We start from the raw sequence: 13,722 nt of genomic DNA, 5'->3' as shown, positions 1-13,722 counted from the left end.
ATTTTTTTTTATATTTCTATACTTACTGTAGTTATTATCTTATGGTTGTTATCTTGTTTTGTTTTTAGCCCTGAAGAAGGCTAGAAACTCTAGCCGAAATGTCGGCACATTAAAATAAGTTAGTCATACTTATTTGTGTTTCATTGACCGCACCCCCAACCATCTTCTCCTCATTCATCAATATTATTTATTAGATTAATGTATAAGCCTAACATGATTTCATCACTCTTTTTTTTTTAACTTAAAAATCGTTAAAGATTTCAAAATGGGTGGCTTTCATTAAACAATAAAATATAAAAAATTGTCATTATTACTTCGGCAATAGCTGTGTAGAAACTTCTTGCCACACCAGAGCCCTCTCCAGGCTCCTCCTTGAATGTCACCTTGACCCTATTTACAGCCAATGGGGGTTGAGAACCAGCTCGCCTTTGGTGTGAATTGTATACGGTATTCAGTTCTTTCAAGGTTTGGAAAAGGAGGGATGTCCTATCACGTTCCACCTGTTTAAAGAATAATAATAATATTGGTAATAAATTAATTTAAATAAGTCAATTTAGTTTTATCACACTCATTTTAAAATACTAAATCAAATTACAAGCTTTGAGGAGAACAATTAAAACAAATTGTTAAAACGATAAAGTTGAATTATTAAAACATACTTTAGCAAGAGTCAGATCTCTGTTCTGCTGGTTTCTCAGTCTTTCCATATCTCTCCTAAATTTTGCCTCTTTAACAGGAAAGCCTCCTAATTCAGAGACGACTGAGCCTGGTTCAAGTCCAACATCCTCCATAAATACCCGACCAAACAAATCAAGGGCTAACCGCCAACGCCCAAGTAAAAGGTCTGCTGTAATCCAACTGCAGATCCTGAAATACATTGCAATCAATAAGGTTAAAAGTGATAATTAGCTGATATTTTAAGAACACTGTTATGCAACTAATTAACAGCTTAAGCTGGATAAAAATAATAATCTGTTTGATTGTATCTTCTACTTTTGTTACAAGCTGACAAATTAATTTTCAATTATTTTGATATTTATTCAATGCTTCAAAATGTTTATACTACAAAAGCCATTATTCTCAGTTATATATAAAAAAAAATTTGAATTTTTTTTTGCTATTAATAAAACTTAACACTAACTGTTAGGGCAATAACACAAGTGGTATTATTCCTCACTGTCTAATTGTACGTAATAATTATAAATATTCAATAAGAAATGTTAAATCTCAAACAGTGCTTTAGTTGAAACTAATATTAGAATAATAGAATTTATAAAGACCTCTTTTCCCATTTTTAATAATTGATCAGGACAAGACCACTTAATACTTCAGATTACTTTAAGGGACAACAGCAAGTGTCCAACAAAAAACTTTTCAAGATTTTGAGTAGTGTTCCTTTTATTGTCACGAGTGTGAATGAGAATTTAGAAGACAAAATAATTTTTAAAAAGTTAAATCTTGAAAAAAAAATTAATTGATTTTATTCCAAACTGGCATTAGAGTGCTCTTCATTATAATCCTTTAGCAACACACAATATATACAACAAACCTAGGAAGAGGAGGGAAAGGTTCTTCATCGTCCACTCTAACTCCCATATCGTCATCATTTATAGATGCTTCAATGTTACACTTTTCTTCTCCACTTTTACCAGCACGTACAATAACAAGCGGTCTAGTTTCTCTACCTTCTTCGCTGCTCGTGGAAACTATAATAGGAACTCTGGCTACATCTGAAAAAGTTATAACACTTTCAAGTTATAAATACATCATTGTTTAAAAGAGATTTTGTGTAAGATAACACCAACATAGAAATAGTAAGATTGTGAAAACTTTGTAAACTGAACAAATTATAACATTTAAGTTTTTTCCAATGTAATTTAAAAAAATTAACAAAAAAATCATCCATATTAATTACTATTAAAAAAAAAAAAAAAAAAGCTAGTTTGGAGAATTCTTACCAAAACCTATGCATTAAATAATCCTAAGAGAGTAGAAAAAGGGACTACATTATTCGTAAGAAACAATATTTTATTGAACTGAGATTTTATTTCATTTGGTTTCTAAACTAAAATGGTCAGTAAATCAGCCTAGCCTTAACCGGTCTAGTGAGAAAAATAAAAATAAACACTAAAAAAAAAAAAAAATTGGATAAATTTAGTATTTTAACATTATTTAAGTGTTAAAAAGCAAACTTTTATCAAAATGTAACAAGCTGTTAATGTTAAAGTTTGTAGTTGATACATACTTCTTATACGATCTTTTCAAATACATAATAAAATCTGTTAATAAATACTAAATATGTCATAAATTGTTGCTATAAAATATTTCTGTTAATATCTCCCTTTGAAATACCTACAACTCAGATTAACTGCTTAAACTGATATCGAGGTCGCCAGTTTAAAGCAGTTCTATTAAAGTGACAAATTTCAAATGCAAAAGCATCAAGCTGGTATTACAGACGATCTCACTCATGAGAAGACCATTTACAGACAGTGCCCTAGCTAATGAGGCTACAATATATGAAAGAATAAAATTAATTTAATTTCACTAAAACTATCTTTAATCATCTGATTCAATAAATCCTGTTTATTAAACTAACCATTACTTTCTTGTTTGGCATCATCATGATCGATTTCCATATCCGATGAGTCTTCTTTACACAAAAATTTGTCTTGAGAAGCTGAAAAAAAATTGTTTTCATTAGGATTTGAAACAATACAAGATATATAAGATAACTTATGAGTGAAGATAAAGGTCATTGATACTGTCAATTGTACAAGGACTTTAAACAAGATCAAACTTTGATTAGAGATTCCATAAAAATTAATATCAAGTAATTAAGGACGTGTTGTTAACCCAAAAATGACCGAAAATTAAGTTGAAATGTTTCAATAGGGGATTCAATTTATTAAAAAAAAAAAATAATCGAGAAATGAATAGAGATTTTATAAGATATAATTCCTTCAATGGTGTCTTGAGTAATAGCTTTAAGGTCAATGATATAATTCCAATCAATTATTTAGTGATACCTAGTTATTAACTTAAAAATATAAATCATCGCATTACATGAAACATATTAACGAATTATTCTTCAGTTGTACCACTTTTCATTTATTTCCTCCAACCCAATACTTAAACCAATTTATTCTTCAAAACTCTAGGCTGTTATTTTATTTGTAAGAAGTCATACTTTACACATTAAAGAAACTTAATGTAGTAAGGAAGGTTTCGAAATAGAGCATTATTCTTTAAGTGAATAATAGAATAAAATTTTATTAAATAGAAATTACGCTCTCTCAGGATTTATCTTAGAACCTGAGAAGGGTCAGATAATAGTAATAACTATATATTACTTTAGGGAACAATATTTTAGTTTATTTACTGTCAAAATCCATGATAAATAATTATGAAGAAATAAAAGTATTAACTCCATGAAATATTAGAATAATCCTTTAGAAGGAACTGTTAAATATGTTGAAAACTGCATTCCAGGCAATGACAGTTTAAGTGATAGAAGCTGGTAAGATGTTCCTCATACAGAAGATAAATAACTCACTTAATCATCACAACAGATGTGAACTAAAACTGTTTAATCGGGTTTAAGATAAACATGATCAAGTGATATTTTTGTGAAGATGAAGTTTTCAGCTATCTACCAGTGCCTGATTAAAATCCACGGTTCAGTTTTGACAAATTTGTGAAGTAAGTTGTAGAATTTTTAGGACCAATGATTAAATCACAAGTAATTTCACTGTTTTTGGAATAATTTTTTTTTATCTCATGATACATTGTATCAAAACTGTTAATTAAATTAAAAAAATGATAATGAATTGCTGATTTTGAAATTCTACGCCTAACAAATTATCAACAATTAACTAATAATTATTGGCGATGCCACAATTTTGTCAGCTCTAAAGCATAGATTTTGTTGAGACAAAGGTAGATGGTATATGGGAAAAGACCTCATCTTTACAAAACTACCACTTAACCACTTTTACCTCTAGCCTTATGATATATTTACTTAATCGATACATTTAATTTATAAAATAAAAAATTTAATTGGGGCTATATTTACTTTCTTTTTTAGATTTTTCAATCAGAGCCTCCTCTGTCCTTAAAGAAAGCCCTAGCCTAGTTGGTAATGGCCCTAGTTGATTTGAGGTACCACTACCTGTAACAGCAAATAATTCTATTATAACTGTCCCTCATCTACAACTCTCTTCAGTAAACATCACTAAATAATATTTACTTTTTTATTTAAAATAAACTGACATGAGCAAAATAAAAGTTTTCTTAAAGCCAAATTAGGTTAGTGATGAAGATAACTGTATCACGCATCTTTAACATATTATAAATCATATTAATATCCTAATTAAAAGATTATCATTGTCAAGAAAGGATAAGTCATCAATCTCAAAAATAAAGTCTCTAATTTTTTTTGGAGATACTAAATTCGGTTAATTTTATACAATACTCACATCATTTAAAAAGTTTACATAAGACTATTTTTCTACATAACCCCTACTTCAGTTGACACATTTTGAAGGTGCTAAAACAGTTTTTGTATGCTGAGTCATACCAATTCTCCACCTGTCATTGTGGAAATGTTATACCTTTTCTTTAACCTTTTTTAAATTGATCACAGGTAACGACACCTGGGCGTTCTATAATACACCTGAGAATAAACCAACAACCAGGCAAGTGGCAGCATTCCTCTTCTTTCCAAGCAGGAAAATTTGAACAACTTAAGGTCAAATTTTCGTCTGTTAGGACCACAAAATACTCTGATGTGTAAAATTTCAATACAGAAAAAAATTGGATTGTTGCTCTCCTGCAATAATTCAATTGGAAACCACAGAAAGTTTATTGCTAAGGTGAATTAACTTTTGGCCAGAAGGCTATTCAGCTCCAAAAATGAGGCGAATGCAGAGCTGCAAAGCTTTCTCAAGGAGATGGTGAGGAACTGGCATGAACATTCATACAAAAACTGTCACAGCTTATAAAAAAAAATATCTCGACAAAAGTGACAGAAAAATAGATAAAATATTAAACCTTCTAATGATGTAAATATTATAATAGAAAATGAAAATAACTTTGTATTTAAATGAAAATTGGATATTATTTTTTAATTACTTAATGATGATTTAACTAGATTTTTTCCTATTCAGGAATCAATTGTAAATTCGACCTAACTTACACACGATCAACTTAGTTATAATTAAATTTGTTAATACTAAATGGATACAACACAATAATGAAACATAATTATGAAACATAATTGAATGATTGCTCAAAAGTAATGCACCATGGTAAATAAAACAATTTCTGCCTACTGCTGACTGATAAAGGAACATTTTTTTTTATCTCAGAACATTAATCTTAAGTTTTGGAATAACCCTCAGAAAATGTTTACTCAAATAATTATCACGGTTACTATAGTAAAAAAAAAATAAATAAATAAATAAAGATACATACTTGATTGCTGCTCTGGTGCTGGTATCTTGGGGATACCGAACAGTTCATCACGAGTGGCATTAGGCTGTAAGAGATGAGGCTGATCGGCAAGCGGTAGAGAACGAGCCATTGGAGTGTCAAAAGGATCTGGAGCAGTGCAGCCGAGACATAGTGTAGAATCAGACCTCTGGAAGAAAGGATGTCTACGTCCACGACCAGCAAGACCGAGAGGTTCCGTCTCATCTGTATCATCACCAGCAGGAGGTGTAGCGGCAGGTGGAGTACCACTAGGTGTTGTGCTGGTTCCTCCGGCGGCTGCACTACTCCCTTCCTCTTCACCTTCCTCATTCTCGTTTTCATCCTGTTTAACAATTTTAAAATTAAATCATCCAATAATGTTCAACTTATATCAATATTTGAAGCAATTAAGATTAAAGAAAATTATCAATAGTTTTAAAATACAGCGGTCTTGATCATCTAAAGTATTCAAAGTTATATCTTGAGATGTTTATAATATATTAATTATTACCTCATTCTAGATATAGTTAAATTATTCATACAGTCACAAATAGAAGTTCAGCTTCAGATCTATTGATTAATTTAATTTTCATCCGACATTGCTGTGAGGTTCCCAAAAAATGAGACACCAAGAATGATAGATACCTACCAACTCACACTTATATATACCCACAGAAAAAAATCCTATCGCCAATGTTCTTGATGTCCCATAATTAGTTAAATGTAAGTTTAAACACAGTAATTGTTTCTTAATTTTTTATTATTAATAATCTTAAAAATAATTCATTATTTGATACCAGGACTAAGGAGAAGATGGTTGTGGTTGCAGTCAGAGAGTTAAAAATTTAACTTATTTGTGTTATTCTCTGACTGACTGCAACCCCTAACCATGTTCTCCTCATATATATATTATCAAACTATCTTCTCATCATTATAAATAATATAATTTGATTAGGTAAGTGAAACAAATAACGAGAAAAACTTACAGGTTGAGCCCATGTTTGAGGCAAAAGTGTTTCATCTATAACAGGATTCTGATCCGTTCCTGCCCTAAGCAGGTAAATAAGAGCATCAAAGACATAGGCAATATGCCTCAAAGATGATACATCCAGAACTGGGAGAGAATCAGCATGTTCCGAATTGTGGCAACGCATCAAAGATAGGCAATACATGAGAAGTTCCCGCCGAGCCGAATGAGCATCAACTTGACCTGAAATCAGATTGGAATGAATATTTATCTTTTTACTATAGCAAGCTGATTAATGAGAGAAACTTTATAATCAATGATAAATAATATTTTGTAATTATTATTTATTCATCAGGGGTCAATAAAAAACAAAAAAATAAATTTCATGTTCAATTTATTATGATAGCTGATGTATTGGTCCAACTAAACAGCTTCTGTAGAGAGACACTGTTCTATCACTTAACACTAATCACACATTCCAAATAGTAATAAAAGAAAACTTGTTTTATAATTGATTTTAAAAAATAAATAAATAAATAATCATTATAAATCAGCAATTGCCAAACACTCAAGGTATTTGATAAAATTAATATTAGGCATATTTTGCATTTATCCTAAATTTTTCACTAACTTTAGGCCAAATTGGACAAACCATTTCGGAAATATAGGTGTACCAAGACGTATGATATAGAATATCAGCAAATTTGATTAGAATCAGTTGAGGATTGCAAGTGTTTTGTTGGTTACATGTATAGATCTGTTACACAGGTAGAATCAAATATGTTCATTGATGTCTAACACATGAAAAGCGAGAAGAAATTTTTGATCTGAGGATAAGATTTTTATTCAGTTACTGCAAGAATAACAAAGTTTATATACCTGCAGGAGTGAGGAAGGTAAATAGATCAGAACACTTAAAACGTCCCAGCATCAAGAAAATAAGGTAAATCACAGCAGAATTGAATAGATATTTGAACTAAATAAATGTAAAATAAGACTGTATTTTACATTTTTTTAAAATTAATTGCACAAAAAAAAATTATTCCATTCAACATACTTACTTATATTAATCATATTAACCCCTTAACTTGTACGCTCGAGTTAATTCGAGCACACTATACAGGCCAAACTGTGCACACTCAAGGTAATTCGACCGGCATTGTATTTTATGCTGCTATGTATTTTTCACATTCGAATATAATCGAGAATTGAAAATAACAATGTGATAATAATAAAATAAATAACAATGATTTATTCTCTGTAATAATCCTCTATATATACCTTTAGACTAAGTTTCCATAGGGAGCTAGATTTTATGACCAATATCCAAAATTAAACTTAAAATTTTGATTATTTTTTCCAAGAAAATGTTCTAAATTGTTTTGTTTTTTACATAAAAAACATTGATTTTTTTTGGCCGATTTATAAAAAAAAAAAAATTATGTTAAGGGGTTAAAATAAATATGAACTTACTTTCAAAACATCATAATTAGCTATTTTGAAGTAAACATGAACAGAAAAAGAAAAAAAAAAAAAAGGCCACAGTAGTCTCAAACTGAAAACTTCATTTACATTGCCAAAATTTCTTCTTCTTCTTCTTTATCGTGTCTGACCTACCGCAGAGTAAGGACAGAGTAGTGTAAGGAGCTTGCATGTACAACTGGATTCATAATCCTCGATCTTCTACCAGCTGTCTGCACCTATTCCTCTCTTATTGAATGCCTCCTTAATTGCACCTAATCTTGGCCTTCCTCTTGACCTTCTTACATTGACTGTTATTTTATATATTATTTTGGCCATTCTTTTTATAATACCAAACCACAATAACCTACTTTCTTATATTATATAGTCCCAGTACCCTTGGGTTACTTCTAATGTAGTATTTCTGACTTTATCCCTTCTTGTTTTCCCTCTTTCCTTAGCAAATACATTTCCAATGCTTGTATATTTGGCTTCTATGCTTAGAGGTGATAATCCAGGACTAACTAGCATAAAAGTCAGTAAGGGGATATATGTAGCCTAAAAACTTTTTCCTTTTTCAGAAATTCAGCTCTAAGTGAATAGAAGCATTCACCAGCCAATTTTATCTTTCTCCATCTATCCAGCCATTTTCGTTATGGTGGGCCCCAAGTATTAGAAATATTTTAACACATTCCAGCTCTTCTCCCATCAGTCCTATAATTCGGTCTTCTCGTTGTTCCCCTCTTCTTATTCTCATTATTTTCCCAGTAATAATCTTTTAAACAGCAAAAATTCTGCTTCTAGAATTCTGAGGATGAATTGAAGATGTCTTTCATTATTCGTGAATACAATTGTGTAATCCGCATGAGCTAGGAGCGTGAGGTAGACTGGACTTAATTCCCTGTGACCCAGTTAGTAGGACCTCAGGTCTGTTTTAACTGAGCAATAGTCTCCTTTGAGAAATAAATCAATTAAATTGAAAAACCATAGTTACATTTTTTTGAAAATATAAATTATATACTTGTTAATCATTTTATTAACTAGTAAGATTGTAAGCCTGCCATGTGATAACAACTGGCATCAAAATTATTACAGGATCCTCAGAAGAACCATTTCATTAAATGAATTGCTATATCTGTTATGTTGGCTCAGTATTTTCTTTTCTTTTCTGCAGCCTTTCATTGATATTCCACAGTAGTATCTTTTTAGTTTTGATCCATTTTTTATTATGACTAATTCAGTGGCACTAATACTGAATTTTCTTTTGAAATTTTTAAATAAAATATTACCACTTACAGAATAAGGTCAAAATAGGTATGTGTGTAATATAAATTCAAAATAATACAGCAATATGGTTTTAAAGTTTGTTTAAATAGTGATAGTTTTCTGTCATCATAGTACTATCATGAAAGTGAAACAGTGGGGGCAGTGTAGCAGTGTTATTTCAAAACACTGACAGTGAATCTGACCTAAATTTGTAAGTCAGTCGGAAAAAGATACCATCACATCACAGTTACTGCCCAATCACAATTATTGTTGATCAAAATATAAACTTTCTACAGAAACAATTTCAAGTTTAAAAAAAAATCAAAAGACAACAATAAATGATTGTTTTCTCCTCCCTCAATCGCCATCTAATGAAATAAGCTGTGAAAGTTCACTATAAAGGTACCACCTGTGGTGGTTCATATGACAGTCGTTTCAATGTAGTATAATGGCAACTATTATGTTAGACTTTGTTTGACCATGACAATAAATGCAGTCAGAACAGCAACTATGTCTCACAGTTTACACCAAAACAGTGGCTGTGGCAGTTGCTGCAATGGCTGAAAATTATAATTGTGTGAAGAACGACTCTGTATGCTGGTTATGTACCTTCAATTATGACAAACACTACACATACTATGTACGGAAAGTTTTTTTTACACTAACTTATTGTTAGTAAATGTATTGTGTGAATTTTTGGCAATAGAAAAGAGATTCGAGTAAAAATAAGAAACAGATATATAAATTCATCACTAATACATATAATTCATCCTACACCAAGTCAATGAATAGCATATTTATTTCTACAAACAATAATTTATACACAAGCCATTCAGCCACCAACTCCAATCAATTTAAATAACAAATATAACATGCAGACAGGAGAGAAATAGATCAAGGAAATGATTATTTAGTAACAACAGATGAGTGAAATAAAATTAACTGAGTGAAAATATTATTGATAAAATATAAAACTAAATACAGTTATCATCTATTAAAATTAAATGTTAAGGCTAGCCAGCTGGCCAGCTAAGCTTAACATCGAAAATCAAAATCAAGTGTAGGGCATAAAGAAGAGAACAAAATTCAAAAAGGACCCTTGATAACATTTACATGCATCCAATAATTGTTAGCAAATGAAAATTTATAACAAGTTTTGGTATTTTTATAGTAAGAAAAGCCATATTACATGAATAGGATGATATAGGAATATAGGATAATATTTATTGAGATTAATTATTTATTAATTCCATATTTTCACAATAGTGATAACACAGAAAAGCATTAAGTGTGTAACTCATTTCTTAAATGTAACAAATAAGTTGATAGAACAATCAAAAGATCATACTTTATGGTCAACATTAACATAAAAACTCAACAATGATTAAAACTAAGAAATAAAAAGTTTAACTATACTCAATAAAACACTTTACTAACAAACACGAAAAAGATTCATCAAAATCAACTTTCATTATTAACCAAGAAAACATTTAGTATTAACTACACGGATTGAAATTTAAAACTAAAGAAGACAGGGAAATGAATAAACATGTTACCCAACCATTAGGGGCGGTTATATCGATTCAATAAATATCAGCTTTACGTTTGTAATGATATTAATAATTAAATAAAAACAAATATGGCCTGAGTTACTGACTGGAACGGTAAAAAATATATTAGAAATAACTAACCAGAAATATAAGTAAGCACAAAATTTACAATAAATTGATTACGAAATTTCTAATATATTTTGAGCACTCAAGGCTATATAGGCTTCAAAAGTCATAGTTATTCGGGATCAAATAAAGAACAAATAAATGATTCTTGACAATTAATTCATTGCTATTAATTTTAGGTATTTAACATTGTACGATAACAACAATTATAGAAATTTTATTCTTAATGCTACTTGTAAGAGAAATATTGAAGAAAATATGGATTGAGACAGATAATTAAAATTTCTAAATTTTAAAGTGATCAAATAAATTATTACAATTTCATTAGTTTCGAATAAGAAAAGGAATTTAGTTATGTGTATAAATATATTTCATTCAATAAAAAATCAGTTATAATCTGAAAATAAAATAAATAAATTTGAACATAGGATGATTTTAAGGAAAGTTCAGGTAAGAGGAATCCAACAAGAAACTCTAGGAAACATTTAAACATAGACAAGAGAGGAAGATGTGAAAAGAAATCGTACCGTCACGGTCACGGGGGGGCCTTGAGGAGTCAGAGTTGCTTGTAAATCTTTCCACGATCCTTGCTGCTGGTGCGGATGAGGAAGAGCTGGCACCAGCCTGCCTAGGAGTTGACGTCGGAGGCATGTCTCTGCCTCCTGCTCCACCTCCATTCCTACTGCTAGCGGTCGCACCACTGCTCTGCAAAACTGACGGGGCGCTCCAGCCACCTGAACACATCCACCACATACCATACCGACCTATCTTCAGCATCTGCCTTTTTCCTCTCTCACTTTTCACTCCTTTCAATCAATCAATGAGCAATAGTCGCATATCGATAGCAACTGGATAGCGCAACCACCAGAGGAATAGTGAGTGATGAAAATGGCATATTTCGAGGAAGATATCAAAACCATAAAAAAAATACAGTTATAAATTCTCAGTTATATGAGGTATGAATTAATGCAATTACAAAAAAAATCATTTTTTTAACTATGAAAAATTTTCATTATCTACAAAATAATCAAAACCTTCCTTAAAAATTCAATAAAAATAAATTCACTATTGAAAAATTTAGTTTTAGAAATAAATCTTTCAAAAAACAATAACTGACAAATAGCTAATTTTAAATGGATGAGCCAAAAGAATCATTAATTAAATAAATAATAATAAAAAAAAAAGAGCCAAATACAGAAATAGATCTATAGAAGTATTTTGAAGTCAACATCAATCAGACAATGGAATTAAGAGTACAGCACTGGATGAAACGAGCCAAACAGTGGCATCTTTTTTTATTTATTTTTTTTTTTTTCTAATAACAGATATTCCGTAACTCAAAATTATCCAACCTTCAAAACCTACTGTAAGTTGTAGCTGCAAATAAAATTTTTACTGAACATTAAAAGAGAATAAGGTACCTATAAAAGGATTTCTAAGAAATTTTTTCTACCAAAATTTATGAAAGTCTAAGGGTCAAGATCAAATAACTATCAAAGCCATCTTATATCATCTTTGGCAGCCAATACTAAATGGAAAAAATGTACAATGCAATAGTGGCAAAAAAAAAAAAAAAAGAAAAAGAAAGAAAAGAAATAAAAAGCAGAATTTGATGACTAACTGATAAGAACAAAATGAAATAAATATGTGGGGTAGACTAAACTAAAAGCAAAACAAGAAAATTAGCAAAATTATTTAGGATCCACCACCTCAATATTTCTTATAACTAGTCATAATGTTATATATCATTTAATGATACAAATGTTTTGTGTTATGGAGAAAATGCATCAAAATTTAAATTAGTCTCAACATGTAATTAAAAATGTAATGATTGGAGCTGGTAGGCTTTTACATTTTATCGGATTCCTAATTCAATTTATTTCACTTATAAAATCTATGATAATTTCAAATTATACTTAACATTATTATCTCATTAAGTAGTTAATTTAAAGTACATTCAATAAAACTTACTAATATAGATGTAACGAAACTAAAATCCACTAAAATAAATTATAGCACATTCACACAAAAATTGATAGATGACAGTATTTAATTTTATGAACACAACAACAATAAGTAACTGATGTTATACTATTTCAACAGCCTCTTACTAATACAAAAGAATTGGCTCACAAAGGATCAATTTGTTTTGTTATTTTCTATCTCTTTTCACCAGGTGTGAGATTTCAGAAGAATGGAAAGACATACTTTTATTATTCACCAACAAATATAATCAAGTAAATTTATGAGTGTTATGTGACCAGAACAACGGTCTTTAAGTAGAAATGACTACATAAAAGCAGAAGATATGTACAATTTAATAAGAACACAATATTTAAAAAAATGAACAAACAAAATATATGGTGATGTATTATATCTAAGTATATGTGTGGTAGTTGTAAAAAAGTAGATATGTCAATAAAATAATGGTCCATTCAGTAATAAATGCTTCTGTCAAATTTAAGAATTATTTTAAAAAGGAAAAAAAATCGTTAAACAAATTAAACTATATTTCAGTAATGAGAATCATTTAGAACTTAACAGAAAAATTAATGACTGACTTAGCTATTTTTTTTTTTTAATCACCAATCTAGGACTAAAATATAACATTTGTAAATGATTATGGTAATCAGTTACAAAATATGCTAGTCACAATTTTTTTAAATAGAGAGATTTTAAAGCTCAAAATGCATCATACCATCCATAAAAATTCCATCAAACAATAAAAACTTATAAAATAAAAACAATAAATGGGAGTAGTTCTCACTGAAATTAGACAATAACTGTTTTTCATTTATAACCTTTTGTTTAATGAAAAATTTTTTATAGATGACATGATGTATTGGGAGCTTAGTTCTATAGAAACAATAAGATATATGT

General features: G+C 29.7%; 1 protein-coding gene across 9 annotated transcripts in view; it reads right to left on the bottom strand.

The window, feature by feature from the left end:
• Positions 1–13,722, bottom strand: part of hyd (E3 ubiquitin-protein ligase hyd) — a 64,608-nt gene that overhangs the window by 16,304 nt on the left and 34,582 nt on the right. For 7 of the 9 annotated variants that reach the window (XM_067046169.1, XM_014423955.3, XM_014423960.3 and 4 more), the window contains exons 33-40: positions 11,370–11,576; positions 6,459–6,682; positions 5,476–5,815; positions 4,076–4,171; positions 2,600–2,680; positions 1,550–1,730; positions 660–867; positions 315–500 (exon numbers count right to left, since the gene is read on the bottom strand). In XM_067046169.1, coding sequence (XP_066902270.1) covers positions 315–500; positions 660–867; positions 1,550–1,730; positions 2,600–2,680; positions 4,076–4,171; positions 5,476–5,815; positions 6,459–6,682; positions 11,370–11,576 — 1,523 coding nt within the window. The remainder of the gene's footprint in view (positions 1–314; positions 501–659; positions 868–1,549; positions 1,731–2,599; positions 2,681–4,075; positions 4,172–5,475; positions 5,816–6,458; positions 6,683–11,369; positions 11,577–13,722) is intronic. The other 2 variants (XM_014423961.3, XM_014423962.3) reach the window with 2 other exon arrangements.

This window comes from Halyomorpha halys, unplaced genomic scaffold (assembly GCF_000696795.3).
Source record: "Halyomorpha halys isolate HHAL.00 unplaced genomic scaffold, Hhal_1.1 Scaffold448.1, whole genome shotgun sequence".
Lineage (NCBI taxonomy): Eukaryota > Metazoa > Arthropoda > Insecta > Hemiptera > Pentatomidae > Halyomorpha > Halyomorpha halys.
Note: the sequence above shows the minus strand (reverse complement) of the source record. Positions and strands in the feature narration are given on the sequence as shown.